Here is an 18,203-nt window from a genome sequence, read left to right as displayed (position 1 = left end):
TAGGGTGTGGGCGAGGGCAATAAGGGGTCAATGGGAGAAAAAAGGGGACATATGTAATACTTTGAACAATAAAGATTTAAATTAAAAAAAAAAAGCCAAAAAAAAAAAAAAGATGGTTAAGCTGCTGCAATGGTTTCCAAACTATTTTTACTGGAATAGCCCCTAAAAGAACTCTGAAAAACCATATCTCCTCTCACATTAATATGCCATCAAACATTTGTAAGTTTAAACAACAGCAAATGATATGTGCTTTAAGTATATTGAAGATTTGCTTTAAGTACATATGGAAAATGCCTGCCATGTAATCCAAATGGTAAACTAGTCAGCCTGATCAGATTTAGTTTTGTCGAAAGAGGTCTAACTTCATTTTTTAATTTAAATGTATATGTTAATATTTCTTCCTTATGACAACCATCTTATTTTCTTTTTTTAAAAAATATATTTTATTGATTTTTCACAGAGAGGAAGGGAGAGAGACAGAGAGTCAGAAACATCGATGAGAGAGAAACATCGATCAGCCGCCTCCTGCATATCTCCCAGTGCACATCTCCCATGTGCCCGCAACCCAGGCACATGCCCCCGACCGGAATCGAACCCAGGACCCTTCAGTCCGCAGGCCGACACTCTATCCACTGAGCCAAACTGGTTTCGGCTTATTTTCTTTTATTAAAAATATATTATTATTGATTTCAGATAGGAAGGGAGAGGGAGAAAGAGATAGTATCATCAAGATGGAAAAGATTCATTGATTGGCTGCTTCCTGCATGCCCCACACGGGGATCGAGCCCACAACCTGGTCATGTGCTCAACCACTGAGCCATGCCGGTTGGGTCTTATTTCTTTTTAAAAAAAAATGTTTCTATTTCAGAGAGAGGAAGGGAGAGGGTGAGAGGGACAGAAACTTTAATGGTGAGAGAGAATCATTTATTGGCTGCCTCCTGCATGGGGCATGTGCCCTGACCAGGAATCAAACGGTGACCTCCTGGTTCATGGGTCGATGCTCAGCCACTAAGCCACACCGTCTTATTTCTGAATTCCACTTTTAAGATGGATAGATAAGGTGGATTTGGGACAGGGAATCTCAAAAGGAGGTTATGCCTGTCACTGCTCTTACGAATTATTTGCTGATAAGTTTAAAGCCACTATGGAATTTCTAGTTAAAAGAGACAGTCTTAATCCCACTTCTAGAAACCAGAAACACCAATCAAAAAGGATATATGCACCCCTATGTTCATAGCAGCACAATTTACAATAGCTAAGATTTGGAAACAACCTAAGTGCCCATCAGCAGATGAGTGTATTAAAAAACTGTGGTACATCTACACAATGGAATACTAGGCTGCTATAAAAAAAGAAGGAACTTTTACCATTTGCAACAGCATGGATGGAACTGGAGAGCATTATGCTAAGCGAAATAAGCCAGTCGGAGAAAGATAAATATCACATGCTCTCACTCATATGTGTGACATGATGATCAACATAAACTGATGAACAAAAATAGATCCAGAGACAAGGGGCAGGAAAGGGGGCGGTTAGAGATCAACTAAAGGACATGTATGCATGCATATTAGCAAAACCAATGGATACAGACACTGGGGTGGTGAGGGTTTGCCCTTGCAGGTGGGAGTGGATGGGTGTGTGTGTGTCAATTGGGGAAAAAAGAGACATATGTAATACTTTAAACAATAAAAAAATATTAGAATAAAAAAAAGAGAGTATTATCTGGAGGTTGTAATTTTTCTATACTATGGAATGTATTACCATAGGTAATGGGTATTTTGCTTTGGGCAATTATTAGAAGGCCACATTCAGGATCTGTCTGCTCTTTTAATTAAACTTCAGTTAAATTTCCCCAAGAATCACAGACTAGAATATAAAATAGGACTGCTTTTGAATATGGATTATTTATAGTTTATTTTTATCAAATATTTTCACATAATTCTAACTTTATTATTTCTTCTTTGAAGACCTGCCACTCAGTTTTTTAAAAATATATATTTTTGTTGATTTCAGAGAGGAAAGAGGGAGAGTGACAGAAACATCAATGATGAGAGAGAATCATTTATTGGCTGCCTTCTACACACCCCATACTGGGGATAGAGCCCACAACCCAGACATGTGCCCTGACTGGGAATCAAATTGTGACCTCTAGGTTCGTAGGTCAACGCTCAACCACTGAGCCACACTAGTTGGGCTGCCACTCAATTTTTTTTCTATTCTTTCACTAAAGTGAAAAGGACGACAAATACAAATAGGACGGAGGGTTAAGTCCTGGAGGGTTAAAAAGGAGGGTTAAGTGATAAGTAACTGGTTAGGCACTTAAAGCAGAGAACTTACTGATTGCTGTAGATTATGGACATTTAGGTGGGGATGAAGTTACCTTTGGAATTTGTTCAGAACTGGTCCTTTGTTTCTGTTTACCAGATTAAGCCTCTTGATAGTAAGGGCAAGATGCTAATACACTTTCCACATTCTGACAATCCTCTCTAGTTAGAGCTGAATGGTTATTGGATATGCAGATATTTAGAACTGAAGAAGCCTTAGAAATCACTGACTCCAAACTCTTCATTAGACAGATAAGAAACTAAGGCCCAAAGGGGATAACTGGCATACCCAAGGTTAGTAGATCACAGCTTAAATTAGAATCCACATTACTTGATTTCCACTCTGATATTCTTGCCACATGCCTAAGTGCTTGGCAGGTACCTATGAGTAAACCAGTAACAACTAGCTGTGTGCTTTTAAAAGTACAGCTGTATTATTCTTTGATTACTCAATAACCATCTATACTCCAGCACCTGTGTATAGACACATACACACCCATGTTTATTTGCTTATCTTTCTATCTAAAAGCATTTAGACTTCATTTTAACAACAAACTTCTCTCTCAAATCAATAAGTAAAATTTAAATACCCCCACAAAAGTAATTCTTTAAAAGCTCCATTTCAGTCAAGTGATCTTAGTAATAAGCAAGACCTTTATACACCTACTGACTGACTGGTGAAACCTGCTACAAAAGCTGAAAAGTTATGACACAACAAAAGACTTGACTTTGATGTCACCAATCCCCTTTATTGTCATGCCACAGGAACTAGACGCTCCTAAGTTAACCCCTGTCTCTTAGCTCAGGAAAAGTTAGTCATCCATCAGTGGCAAGCCCACAGGAGTCTTTTAAATCTGATGAGATGGCAAAAGGGATGTCAATGTTATTCTTATGTTTGAACCCCTGGATTATAGTATTTGTCTATATTACTAGAGTTTGTTTAAATGGTCACATGTTATTTTACTTTATATATTTTTCCCCCCTAAAAATTCTACAAAAACTTACAGATTTAAAGAATGGTAAAGCTAAAAGAGGCTAATGACTGGTATGGCTTCATTTTCATGGAACAGAGACAACAAATGTCCAGGCTGATGTTGAGGTGCTTTAAGACACTGAAATGCCTTACTAGGCAATTTTAGGCATAGAATGACACCCTTGTTGCTTGTATTCAGTGCATTTTATCACATTTTAATTCTTTTTAAGGTAGTAAACCACATGGTTTACTTCTACCCAGGTTATCTGATAGATGCAGGTCACCTCATTTTATTGTACTTCACAGGTGTGTTTTTTACAAACTAAGGCAAGACCCTCGACCAGAAAAAATATCACAACTTGCTTATTGCAATACTTGCTTTATTGCAGTGGTCTGGAACTGAACCTGCAATATCTCCCAGATATGTAGGGATATCCCTGTAGAATATCCCTTTATTTGGATCAAGAGTAATCTACTTTAGAAATTCAGTTCTAAAATGAAGGATAAAAATCACATGAGCACATCAATGGATGCAGAAAGAACTTTTGACAAAATCCAATATTTATGATAAAAACTCTCAGCAGAGTGGGAATAGAGAGGTCATACTTCAACATAATAAAGGCTATATGTGACAACCTACAGCCAATACCATACTCAGTGGACAAAAGTAAAAGGGTTTCCCTTAAGATCAGGAACAAGACAGGATGTCTGCTTTCACCACTCTTATTCAACATATTACTAGAAGTCCTAGCCGCAGCGATCAGACAAGAAGAAAAAATAAAAGTTTTCAAATTGGAAGGGAGGAAGGTAAAACTGTCATTATTCACAGGTGACATCATATTGTACATAGAAAATTCTAAAGACTACCAAAAAACTGCTAGATTTAATAAACTCAGCAAAGTAGCAGGATACAAAATTAACATCCAGAAATTGATGGTATTTTTATACAACAATAAACTCTCAGAGAAACTAAAAGTAATTTCATTTACTATTGCAACAACAACAAAAAAGATACCTGGAAATAAACTCAACCAAGGAAGTAAAAGACCTGTACATGGAAAACTATAGGGCATTGAAAAAGAAAATAGAAGAAGATACAAACAAGTGGAAGCATGTACCATGTTCATGAACTGGAAGAATTAACATAATTAAAATGTCCATACTACTCAGAGCAATCTACAGATTCAGTGCAATTCCTATTAAAATACCAATGGCGTATTTCACAGATCTATAAGAAATATTCTAGAAATTTATATGGAACCAAAAAAGATCCCAAATACCACAGTGATCTTGAATAAGAAGAACAAGGTTGGAGGGATCACAATACCAGATATCAAGCTATACTACAAAGCCACTGTGCTCAAAACAGCCTAGTACTGGTACAAGAACAGGCAGATCAATAAACATAACAGAGGACTCAGAAATTGACCCAAACCACTATGCTCAATTAATATTTGACAAAGGAGGCAAGAGCATACAGTGAAGTAAAGATAATTTTCAATAAATGCGTTTGGGAAAATTGGATTGGTACATGCAAAAAATGAAACTAGAATGCCAACCTACACCACACACAAGAATAAACTTACAATGGACAAAAGACTTAACTGTATGTCACAAAACCATAAAAATCCTAGAAAACATTGGCAGTAAAATCTCAAATATCTCATGTAGCAGTATTTTCACTGATATATCTAGGGCAAGAGAAACAAAGGAAAAAATAAACAAATGGGACTACATCAAACTAAAAAGCTTTTGCACAGCAAAAGAAACCAACAAAATGAAAAGGGAGCCCACTGTATGAGAGAACATATTTGCCAATGATACATCTGATAAGTGGTTAATTTCCAAAATATACAAAGAACTCATACAACTCAATACCAGAAAGACAATCTAATTAAAAAAATGGGCAAAGGACTTGAATAGGCACTTCTCCAAAGAGGACATAGACATATGAAAAAATACTCAATGTCACTAATGACCAAAGAGATGCAAATTAAAACCATAATAAGTTATCACCTCATACCTGCCAAAATGGCTACCATCAGTAAATCAACAAATAACAAGTGCTGTTGAGGATATGAAGAAAAGGGAACCCTAGTACACTGCGGGTGGGAATGCAGATTGGTGCAGCCACTGTGGAAAACAGTATGGAGTTTCCTCAAAAAATTAAAAATGGAACTGCCATTCGACCCAGGAATCCCACAACTGGGAATATAACCTAAGAATCCTGAAACACTAATCAAAAGGAATATATGCACTCCTATGTTCATAACAGCATTATTTACAATAGCTAAGATGTGGAAACAGCCCAGTAGATGAGTGGATAAAAAAGCCATGGTACATTTACACAATGGGATACTAGTGGTTGTAAAAAAGGAGCTCTTAATCTTTGTGATAGCATGGGTGGACCTGGAGATTATTATGATGCCCGGACAGTACTGAATATTATTCTTTTTTTAATCCTCACCCAAGGATATTTTCCACTGATTTTTAGAGAGAGTGGAAGAGAGAGGGAAAGACAGAAATATTGCTACGAGATAAACACATTGATTGGTTGCCTCCTGCATGAGCTCCGACCAGGGCCTGGGCCAGGAAGGAGCCTGCAACAAAGGTACATGCCCTTGACCGGAATCGAACTGGGGACTCTTTGGTCTCCAGGCTGACGCTCTCTCCACTGAGCCAAACGGAGCCAAATGGGCTAGGGCCAGACTGAATATTCTTTCACCTGGTTTTAAACTATAAAATCCCAGGCTCAAGCCTCTAATCTGGGGAAGGGAAATTTTGGCCCAAAATTTAGCTAAATTAAGCCTATAGCAACTTTCAAAAATAAAGGTCTGTGAGTTGTATCCAGTACTCTCAGGGAAAAGCTGATTTCCCAAAAGCTACTAAAGCTTCAGTTTCAAGGCCCTTTAAGGCCACAGGGGTGGGGTGTGAGGTGGAGATGTAGGTGGATGTGGGAGGAAGCAATATGTTTATACTGACATATTTTTGTAAAAGTTGTAAGGTATTTTTTTTTTTCTTAAAGAAGGTCCCCAAGATTATATGAACTTCAGGTCATACAAATCCTGGTTATTTAAAAAAAATAATCTACTATCACAACAAAAGTAGGCATATGCCAGAAATTTCTGTTACTCTCAGAATTCCCAGTGGAGAAAGGGTTCTTTGGTCCTTTAATCCAGTTGTGACTTGATCTGGCCTAGGGTTGTCCAAGGGTTGCCCTGTCACACTGCCAAGTGGCTAATTAGCTGCTCTTTCTCCAATGCTCCCAAATACTTGTCCTGATAACTTCTTGTGTTTAAGAGTTGCTAAGTCTAATCTTTGTAAATACGAACAAAGTAGGTGAGACTTCTTTTTCTCAGCAAGGTAGTTCAACAAATAAAACAATACACTCTTTGTTACCCAGCTAAAATTTAATAGGAAAAAAAGATAATAGCATCACACCCTCTAGTTGTCTGTTGGGTCCTCTCTTCCTCTGTGATATACATAGTTCCTTTTTTAAAAAAATTAAATTTTTTTTTTTACTGATTTCAGAGAGGAAGTGAGAGGAAGAAAGATAGAAACATCAATGATGAGAGGGAATCATTGACTGGCTGCTTCTTGCCCATTGGACTGAGTCCACAACCCAGGCATGTGCCCTTGACCAGAATCAAACCGGGGACCCTTAGGTCCACAGGCTGATGCTCTATCTACTGAGCCAAACTGGCTAGGGCCTGACTGAATATAATATAAATGCACGCTATCTAGGAGCTCCCGTGTTTTGCTTTTGTTTCCAACTCTGTCAGAAGGGCCAATGCAGACTTAGGAAGTAGAGTCAGATTACCCTTTAGCTAAAGAATGAGGATTTCTAGTAGCCCTCATGGTTCAATATTTTTGGCCAGGGCCCTAGTGTATTTGTACTCAAACTATAATCAATTTTTTCCACTTTGTCTGAATTATATGCCATAGGAGCCTTAAAGCGTACTATTCCAGTTGGCCTTTTCTTGCTGGCTCGCAAAAGGAAGTTTCATATTTATGGATAGTAATCCAGAGTGGTGTCCAAGTTTATTGGAGTTTAGAATTGCTATCATAGCAGAAACTGAAAACCTCAAGCGCTATATAAGCCATAGCCATTTACCATGTCTACATGGATGCTGCTTCTCATTAGGGCATATACAAATATACAGCTATTAAAACTTTAACACCCTGGGACCTCAGATCTATATATAATATATACATATGAATCCTCAATTTTTTAAATAGTGAATTTGTGTGTGTGACTTAAACAACTTAAATTTATTCTTTCACGAGTGTGGAGGCTAGTAGAGGAAATCAAAGTGTTGGCAAGGTTGGTTCCTACTGGTGGCTTTGAGGGAAAAGTGTTCCATGCCTTTTTCCTAGCTTCTGGTGATAGCTAGTGACCCTTGGCATTCCTTGGCTTGCATTATTTCTGGCTCTTTTGTCACATGACCTGATCCATGTAAGTCTATGCCTCTGTCTCTCCTCTTATAAGGCCTTCTTAGATATTGGATTTAGGACCCACCTTGGTCCCATATGATCTCATCTTAACTAATTACACCTGCAAAGACCCTGTCTCCGAAAAAGGTCACATTCTGAAGTTCTGGTAGACTTGAATTTTGAGGAACACTATTCTTAACTAATTACACCTGCAAAGACCCTGTCTCCGAAAAAGGTCACATTCTGAAGTTCTGGTAGACTTGAATTTTGAGGAACACTATTCTTAACTAATTACACCTGCAAAGACCCTGTCTCCGAAAAAGGTCACATTCTGAAGTTCTGGTAGACTTGAATTTTGAGGAACACTATTCAACCCAGTGCAGACCCCTATGAAATTAAGGTCTTTCATGAAAAACATTTGAAGATTATGCTTTCATTTTTTTAAACTTCATGAATTAGTACAAAGAGCCATTCATGTGCTCTAAGCCCTTGGAAAGCCTGGTGTGGCACCACAGCAGATCTGACTACACTTGTTAGGCTTCCAGGAGTAGGTCTAGTCCAGGTGGAGTTTGTCAGGCAGAGGGGAAGGTCACCTTGCCTCTGGGGTTCTCTCCTGTTATAATGAATTATCTGCAAAATTACTATCTTACATTAATATTTTATGTAGCAGATAGGATCATGTATATTTTTTTATGAAAATGCCATAGCAACATGAATACATGTACGAAAGCATCTTTAATGGACAAAAACTTTTTTATTTTTAAACAGCCTATGGTTAGAGTGGGGCATTTAAATAATCTACATGATGACTTTATGTGACTCAAGAACAAAACCTGGGTCTGACCATTTTTGGCCTAATTTTCTACCCACTTTCTGACAAACTGTCCCTATGTTACAATACAATGACATTTCTATCAGAAGCTTCTCTTGCTAACAATTATGGTGCATTGTACTTAGACTCTTTCATTCAAGGTGTCCATTGTTTCATAAATCTCAATTACCTTCATAGGGAATAGGGAAGAACTTAGATTTGAAACCAGTCAATTTTAGGCCAAAGGGAGATTCTTATCCAGAAATTATCCTTATTTTTAGTGTCTTATTTGCCCCCCACCTTCTCATTTTGAAAATAGGGAGAAATAAATATTTATACAACATCTTTTGGGCTATACAAGTTATAGAAAGGCTTTGATGTTCTCTAGGGAGCTATTATTGCTTCACACCAAGAGAACTTCAAGTGGGTCCTAAATCTCCTTGACTTCAGCAACTGCTAGGAAAATGTCAAAACACACACACACACACACACACACACACACACACACCTTAAAAACTCTGCAAAGGCAGTTTGCTTAGAACAACTCTCCTGGCAGCCCTAAGTAGGACACGTATTTTTGTTGAAGCTACTAGTCACAATTTATGAATTGTATTAAGAAATGTGGCGTGATCAATTAGGAGAATGCTGTATTGCTCAAGGTGGCTGATGCGAAACAGAAAAGGAAATATGGAACTAAATAGTTCCAACAACCTTATGAAAAAAATGCCTCTATATTTAACCTTCTCATCAAAAGTGTGAAACAAATGGTGTAGGTAATGATAACAATTATAATAAAAATGATGATAATAATGTGATTCAGTAATAAAAATAATGTTTGAAGAATAATAAGAGATGTTTGCAAATGGGAAAAACTAAGCCATAAAGAATCTGAGAGCATTTTGTTTATTCCAAAGATCACAAGTTACAATGACATTTCAAAAAGTTTAAGGTACTATCAGGACATCAAGTTTTACAAAACAGATACCTGAGGAAATAGTTATGTGCTGCCTTAACAATGGGGATACATTCTGAAAAATACATCACTATGTGATTTCGTCACTGGACAAACATCACTTACAAAGAGCCATCTGTGTGTGGCTCTAAACAAGTCTAGATGGTATAGCCTATTACATACCTAGGCTACAGCCCTGTATAGCATATTAGTGCACAAAACAATACCTGATTAAATCAAGAGAAAATGACACAATCAAGAGATACAGTAAACACAACGTATTAGGCTGCTGCTGGCATTACACAACATAGTGTTTTACAGAACTTTTTTTTCATAAGTAGAGAGGTATTCTCTAAAATAACAAAAAGTATAGTATAATAAATTCATAAACCAATAACATAGTTGTGTATTATCAAGTAGTATCTACCGTACTAACTATATGTGTTGTACTTTTTTTATATGACTGACAGCACAGTAGGCTTGTTTACACCAGCATCACCACAAACGTGAGTAATGTTACAATGGCTACATCGTTAGGAAATTTTTAGTTCCATCATAATTGTACCGGACCACCACTGTATATGTGGTCCATCTTGAACGAAATGTTGTCATGTGGAGTATGACTGTTCACTAAATCAGTGATCCTCAAAGCTTCAGGGTAATTGTATAACCTGGAGGGCTGTAAAACAGATCACTGGGCCCATCCTCAGGGTTTCTCATTCAGTAGGTCAGGGGTAGACTTGAGAATTTGCATTTCTAACCAGTTCCTAGGAGATGCTGATGCTACTGGTCCCAAGACCACACTTTGAGTCTCCTTGGAAAGGAAGGAGGTGAATACTTATTGAGGGAAGAGAAAGAACAATTATTTAAAACTACCCTGGGGTAGGTTTGGTCAATTTATCTCATTTAGTCCTCAAAGCATCTCAATGAGCAATGAAATGCATCTCAAACACGAAGTTTTGTGCAATGTAAGATTCTGGAATGTAGAAAATGCTTTTCCAGGCAAGAGGAGAATTAAAAAATCTGTACAAAGGCTGCAGTGCTCTAGAAATAAGAAATTTATATTATTTTTTAAAAATCATGTAAATTTTGCATCCTGTTTCAAAATATTGCTGCTTGTTATGAATTAAATATAATTACAAAGTATTTATCAGGTAAACTGCCTAACTCTTGACCTTAATTCTTTAGTAAGATTGGCCTTTGGGAACATGAGGAAATGAATGGCTGAAGTTTAGTAATTATCTATTGTGAAACAGGTAGTTCATATTTAATCCAGAATTTGAACTTAAGCCTGCAGGTCTCTAAAAACAATGCACATTCTACCACCTTATCCTGTTTTCCCACCGCACCCCTCTCCCTCCACCTGAAAGGTCTACTGAGTTTTTCTCTACTGTTCCTTTATGAATCTTTTATTGTTCTGGCCAAAATCAAGTACTGCTGTTCCGCAGATGTGTCTCACTCTTCCTCATCTTCACGTATATACTCATTATTCTCTGCAGCTGGAAAGCTCTCCCTTTTATCTCAACTTGACCAGAATCTTCCATACCCTTTAAGGTCCAGCTGAAATGCTATTTCCTTTTTAAAGACCAAATTCTATGTTTTAAAAGGCTGTTGGACTGCCTTGGCCAGCGTGGCTCAATTGGCTGGAGCATCGTCTCATATACCCAAAGGTTGGTGGATTCAATTCTCGGTCAGGGCATATATACAGGCTGCTGGTTCCATGGGTGCATGTGAGAAGTGTGAGGAGTAACCAATCCATGTTTCTCTTTCACAGCAATATTTTGTCCTCTCTCTAAAATCAATCAGTCAATCAATAAAAGGCTGTTGGACTGAACACCTCCAGTGAGTTCCCATGGCTGTCCAGACAGATTTAATATCAGTGGGTATATAATTATTTTTGTTAAATTAGCTTGTGCATATAATCTTATAGGCCTTAATTTATACATGCCTCTGCAAAGAAATGATTCTATTTGACATTAAAGTTCTACTGGCATCCAAAACATGAAGTTTTGTGCAATGTAAGATACTGGAGTGTAGATAAGTAATTGGAAAAATATATTTAAAAGAAATCCCCAAACAGGAAGATTTAGTTTATGGTGAAATTTGTGGCTATGCATTAAAATAAAGATAGTCTAAAAAGGTGGAGTATATCTAGACTTTTAGAATTGAAAAGGGGGACTTGAAAGTCATTTAAAAATCACCCCCTAATTTTTTTCCACCTTTAAAAAATTATTGATTGATTTTAGAAAGCGGGAGAGAGAAACATTGACTTGTTCCACTTTATTTATGCATTCATTGGTTGCTTCCTGTATGTGCCCTGACTCCCACAACCTTGGTGTATCTGGACGATGCTCTAACCAACTGAGGTACCTGGCCAGGGCTTAATCACCCCCTTATTTTATAGTAGAATTCTTGGACCCTTCTTTTAATTATGGTCAGAAGTCCCATTTGTATATGCTGTTTAATGTCCATCTAGCTTATCTTTGGTGCCTTTATATTTTCACTAGGGGCCCGGTGCACAAAATTCGTGCACTGGGTGGGGGGTGGGGTGGGGGGGAGTGTCCCTCAGCCCAGCCTGCCCCCTCTCACATACTGGGAGCCCTCAGGCATTGACCCCCATCAATCTCCAATCACAGGATTGGCCCCTTGCCCAGGCCTGACGCCTCGCTAGAGGCGGTCAGGCCTGGGCAAGGGGACCATCATATCCCCAATACCCGGCTCCACCCCCCACCCAGGCCTGATGCCTCTGGCCCAGGCATCAGGCCTGGGCAGGGGACCCCCAGGGTCTTCTTCCTGCTTTCCCTTTTGCCTCCCTGCATTGTGCCTACATATGCAAATTAACCGCCATCTTGTCAGTTAACTGCCATCTGAGTTGGCAGTTAATTTGCATATAGCCCTGATTAGCCAATGAAAAGGGTATCGTCGTACACCAATTACCATTTTTCTCTTTTATTATATAGGATTGCAATGCTACCTGAAGAAAGCCTTTTGCATTGAAAACTGGACTTAGTTCTGAAGGGCCAGACCTGACTTTGGTCCAAAGGGAACTAAACTGTAAAACCTCCTTTGATGTTAAATGTTGCTAACCCCAGTGATGCTAATTTTAAACCTCTGAGGAATGAATCCTTACCCCCAAGTGCAATTTTTGATCAGTCTAACAGCCAAGCCACAGTCATGGCCAAGGCTAGAGAACACTCATACTAAGCAGGGTGGCCATCTGCTCTATTTGGCCACCTCCAGCTTTGGAAGCTGAGATAGCTCATATGCTGATTACATCTTGGTTTAACCACACAGAGTGAAGAGAGAAAAGATATCAGGGCATTTATCTTTTCCACTCCCACATGCTCCTCCCAATTTGCATTAGGTAAAAAGTAAGGACTCCAGAATTGGGTAGAAATGGGTGTGACCTTAGGCAAGTCACTTAACCTCTAAAGACATTTCCTATTTGCACAAAGGAGATAACAGTACTGTAATAATCTTACGGGTAACTGGCTGGTTTAGGTGGGGCACTGTTGAGCATTTCTAACAATGTCTGAAACTGGTAGGTAGCAAACCCTTAATAAATGTCAGCTATCGTTATCAACAAAGGAGAGAGCAATATACTCCATCAACATGAATTAGGTTCTATTATCTCCTAAAAGCTTTTCCATAGCATTTTATTCCCTCCCTGATTCAATTATATCAACATGATCTCCCAAAACTGTATCTTTAGCTCAACTTCTTTTTTTTTAAATCCTCATCCGAGGACATTTTTCCATTGATTTTTAAAGAGAGTGGAAGAGAGAGGGAGAGAGAGAGAGAAACATCAAAGTGAGAGAAACACATCGATTGGTTGCCTCCTGCACGTGCCCCCAGGGCCTGGGTCAGAGAGGAGCCTGCAACTGAGGTATATGCCCTTGACTGGAATCAAACCTGGGACCCTTTGGTCTGCTGGCTGACGCTCTATCCACTGAGCCAAACCTGCTAGGGCTAACCCAACTTCTTTCTTGAGCTTAAGATTAGACTTCACAATTCTCAACACACCCATAAGTGCCCTTAAAACCTAAAGCAAATCTAAAATTAGATCATTGCCTGGCACTGAACAATGTCTGACTTTCCTCTTGACCTCGCTGCATATGTGAAAGATACTGTCATTTTTCTAGCTACCCAGGCAGACTCTTTTTTTTTTTAAACAACTTCTTTATTCTTCATTTAATCAGTTGCTAAATCATTCATTCACACATTGACTTACTCAACAAATATTTATTTTTAACAAATAAGTACCTTTTCTGTAAGTCAGGTACCGTGTTAAACTCTGGGTATACGGTGGTAAACAAAACTTACATGGTTTCTATACTCAACTTCAAATATATAATTACAAATTAGAATGTATACTTGGAAGAGTTCAGTCAGTATGAGGAAGTGCAACAAGGGACATACTTTAAAGAGTGTCAGGAAAAAACTTTCAGAGGAAGTGACAATTTGAACAGACAATTTGAAAGATGAAAAGGAGTCTATCAGGTGAGTAATAAGTGAAGAACTTTCTAGGCAGCGGGATGAGCAGGTGCAAAGGCTCTGAGGTAGGAAGGGCTTAATGTCTTTTCTAAGAAACTGAAAAGAGGCCAAGTGGTTAAAAGGTTGTGGACTTGCTTGAGATGAGGCTGGAGCAGCAGGCAGGGGCTTACCAGCCACATATGAAAGCCTCAAGGGCTCTGAGTAGGACAGGCACGGATCCGACCACCCTGGCTGCTTTTGGAGAATGGACCGGAGGGGGCAAGTACAGAATTAGAGACCAGTCAGGAGACTGTTTGGGTGGTTCTGGTGACTTATGGTCAGTGGCTGTGGTGATGGGAGAAAAGTGGATGTATCTGAGACAAAGTTGGAGGTAACATTGATTGGACTTAGTGATAGGGATGTGGGGAGATGACAAAGCTGATTCTTGCGTTTCTGCCACGAACAGCTGTATAGGTGGAATTGTTTAGAGCAGGGGTGGGCAAACTTTTTGACTCGAGGGCTACAATGGGTTCTTAAACTGGACCGGAGGGCGGGAACAAAAGCATGGATGGAGTGTTTGTGTGAACTAATTTCATTTCAAACGGGCCGGATCCGGCCCGCGGGATGGTTTAGAGTTAGTTTGCCCCGGCTGGTTTAGAGTCTACCTCTCAAAAGATTCTGTATTCTGAAAATACCCTTCTTTTCCCTGATAACTGCCTTGCTTCCAAGTCATTATAACTATTTAGATCATTTTTCTTCTCATTAGTTTCCCTACCTCTTGTCTATGTCCACTTCAAATTACCCTTCACTGTATTATCTTCTATTCACCTTTCAAATATTTCCAATGGTTCCCTATTTTCTACTTAATTAAGTACAAACTCCTTACCTTTCCAGTCTTATTTTCCACCACTTCTCTACTTAAGTCCTGCTTTAGTCAAACCGGACTGGTTGCTGCTCCTTGAAAGTGTCATGACACATTATTACCTCAGTGCTTTCGCTCATGCTGTTCCTAAAGTCTTATCGTCTCAATCTGTTGAAACCTTATTCAACTCTCAAAGTTCATTACAGGTCCAATTTTTAAATCTCATAAAGCCTGGTAATTATCTTATTACCCTCGGATACCTGCCTTTTATTGTGGTTATTAGAATACTAACCTCATGCCCATTCCCTACCCACTAACAGACTGCATATAATGCCTTTGAGTGCATAGGTCTATTACCCATACTATACCACTGCCCTTGCCCAAGCATAGTGCTTCACTCACTGTAGGTATATTTTACTGAATTTATTTGAAACAATTCATGTTATTATGCTTAAAAGTGATGAGATCCCAGTTGTTGAAAAGAAGATGTTTCCCAGTAGCACTTGCCAGCACCAGGGCTCATAGCAAAAGTCATCTTCCACCAAATAATTCCCTGCAATCACACACAAGACATACACACACCCCTTTGATAGAGTCTTCTGGTTGTTCACAGTACTCCGAAGTGGCAATCTTCAGGAACTTGCCCTTTCCTTGAAATACTGAATATTAAAAATTACAGTCTCTAACTTGGGATTTTCAAGCTACTTGTTATATTCCATTAATGGGTCATGAAATAAATTAGTAAGTCATAAACAATACTAAAAATAAAAGAGAAAATAGCTAAACACACTGCCTCCACTAAGGATAAGTAGTGTTTCCTGGAACTTTTGTTTAAAGTACATGTTCAGCCCTGGCTGATGTGACTCATTTGGAGTATAGTCCTATGCACCAAAGGGTCAAGTTGCCAGTTCAATCCCCAGTCAAGGGGTATATAGGAGGCAGCTGATTGATGTTTTTCTCCCCCTCCCCTCTCAAAACAATAAAAACACATCCTGGGGTAAGGATTTAATACATAAAATACATGTTTACACATATGTGTGTATTGGGTCATGAGGTAAAACATATTTCTCAACATGGGTCAGAAGGGGTATGGTATAGAGAAAACAATTTCCCAGTCAGTTGTATGCCCTATGATAGTACATAGCAATAGTCCACCAGCACAAAAAGGACGAATTCCAAGTCTTAATTCCAGCTCTGGCTCCATTTAATAGGCTGCCCCTTATAATTTTTTGCTGCTTGTATTTATAGTTGAGAAATCAACAGTGAACTTCCCAACTAATGTAAATACTCCTAATTGCCAATCCCAATCCCAACAAATAACTGGGTCAGAAACAAGGTTGAAGGAGTGGGAAGTTAAAAAAGCTAGCGTGGCACAGAGAACCCTAGATGGGGGTGCTGATAAATTTGGGTTGGGTAATACTGAGGTCACACAAACTAAAGCCCCTTCCACCTCTAAAATTTTATAATTCCACAAGGGAGGGAAAAGGCTACCTTTATTTGGAAGAAATAAAGACCATCTTGGTTTGACATATAATAAGCAAAAGAAAATGATATTAGCCAAGGTTGTTTAAATATGAATTAATGCCTCTTCCATTATCTAGATCGGGTTAACACTCTTAGGTGATATTATATGTCAATGTCTCTACTGACTACTACTGGATAAATTCCAAACTTCTTTCTGGCATTTAAGACATTCCACAACTGCCCAACTTCATCTCAAACTTCTTACTGTTCAGTTCTCTAACCCTCAGCTCTTCTCCCAGTCATGTTTGCTTAATTCTTCCCCACCCCTGCTCTCCGAGCTAAAGTCCCATAACCTTCATAAAACCTTCCAACCACTCAAATATTTATACATCAAATCTTGACCTTTGAATTTCTACAGGATTTTACAGCAATTCTATCACGGAGGCACCATAGTTTCCATTTCACAGGTAAGAAAATTGGGGCCCAGACAGGTGAAGTGGCTTGCCCAGGGTCCCACAGTTTCTAAGCAGCATGCTGCTTCCACATATTAAAAAAGCCATGGAGGAAGGAAGCAGTAAAGGAGCCTATAAACCAGTGATAACACAGCTCGTTGTGACACAAATTCAGATACACCACATCCTTTGAACCATACAGGTAATGAACGCTTGGGGTAGCACGGATAGTTTATAAGGGGGTTGTCAGTCCTGTTTCCCAAGCCTAGTGTTAGGACGATATTCCAGGGTAAATGACAGGTGGGTGGTTAGGGAGAAGAAAAGTCATATGGCATAAGAATCAAATATTAGAAATGGGACAGAAAAGCGATGAAAGTGTCACATAAGCGTGCAATGCACAAAACAGAGACTCAAAACAGGGGGCTGAGGAGGCCCACAGAGCTAAAATAAAATACTTAAGTTAGGGGGCCTATGCTGCCGATAAGGAGGAGCGCGCCTGTGAGGGCTGATACAGCATTAATAACAGACAGCAGTGCACATGGCCAAAGAGTAGAACTCCAGAGCGACAAATAAGGGCAGGTCGTGGGGACACCGGGAGGGTGGTGGCGCCAAATGAAGGGTACAGCTGGGGTCGACGAGAAAGGTGAAGAGGTTCAGAGGGCACAGCAGCCCCGGACTCCAGACAAGATCTGCCTTTCATAAATAGCTGGTTGGTGTGTTTTCGCATTCACACATGCACCCCACAAAGCCCTCCCGCTGGCTCCGGGAAGACGGGGAGGTTCCGTCCCCGTTCCCCGCGGACTCCGCGAGAGGGCGGAAGGAGGCACGAGGGTCCTTACCCAGGAAGATGGAGATGATGAGCCGCAGCGCCTGTTCCGACGCGCCGAGGGACGTCGCCAAGTTGTTAAGGCTCAGCTCCTGGAAACCCCACTGCAGCACCCTCGTCGGCTCGGTCGCGGTTCCCACGTCCCCCTCAACAGCAGACGCCATCTTAGCTCCGGGCGCCCCCAAGGGACCCCTCAGCTCCGTGCGCCCCGAATGTGGGCACAGCCCTGTAGCTTCACCCCCAATTCCGGCCCGGAGCCCGCCCACGGCGTGCGCATTGGCTGCAGACCCGCCCAGTGGCTCCAGGCGCTCCCGGCTATTGGTCGGTCCCACTGGGGGGCGGGGCCTAACGCAGCAAGGTAGGCAGAGGGCGGGGCGGAACGTTTGTAATGCAAAGGTGACTCCGGCCCAGAATGAGCTGGGTGCTGCCCGGGGGCGGGGCTTGGAATCGGAAACTAGAGGAGTGATTGGAAAAGTGAGAAGCCGAAGGCCAGCTGGTGGTACAACTCGGTTCTAACTGTTCAGGGGAGGAGTCGGTGAGGGCGAATGTCCGGCCGGCTCGTGCGCTGCCTTCCCATTGGCTGGGACAGAGCAGGCGAGAGTCGGGGCGGGGGGGGGGCCTGTCCCCCGCCC

At 40.2% G+C, this 18,203-nt stretch overlaps 1 protein-coding gene across 3 annotated transcripts in view; it reads right to left on the bottom strand.

The window, feature by feature from the left end:
- The window catches only part of LPCAT3 (lysophosphatidylcholine acyltransferase 3), a 38,284-nt gene extending 20,415 nt beyond the window's left edge, over nucleotides 1–17,869 (bottom strand). Inside the window, exon 1 of one of the 3 annotated variants that reach the window (XM_015559950.1) lies at nucleotides 17,585–17,869. In XM_015559950.1, the coding sequence (XP_015415436.1) occupies nucleotides 17,585–17,735 (151 nt within the window). In that variant the 5' untranslated portion in view covers nucleotides 17,736–17,869. The remainder of the gene's footprint in view (nucleotides 1–17,584) is intronic. The other 2 variants (XM_015559949.1, XM_006757548.2) reach the window with 2 other exon arrangements.
- Between the last annotated feature and the right edge of the window lie 334 nt (nucleotides 17,870–18,203).

This window comes from Myotis davidii, unplaced genomic scaffold (genome assembly GCF_000327345.1).
Source record: "Myotis davidii unplaced genomic scaffold, ASM32734v1 scaffold13, whole genome shotgun sequence".
NCBI lineage: Eukaryota > Metazoa > Chordata > Mammalia > Chiroptera > Vespertilionidae > Myotis > Myotis davidii.
Note: the sequence above shows the minus strand (reverse complement) of the source record. Positions and strands in the feature narration are given on the sequence as shown.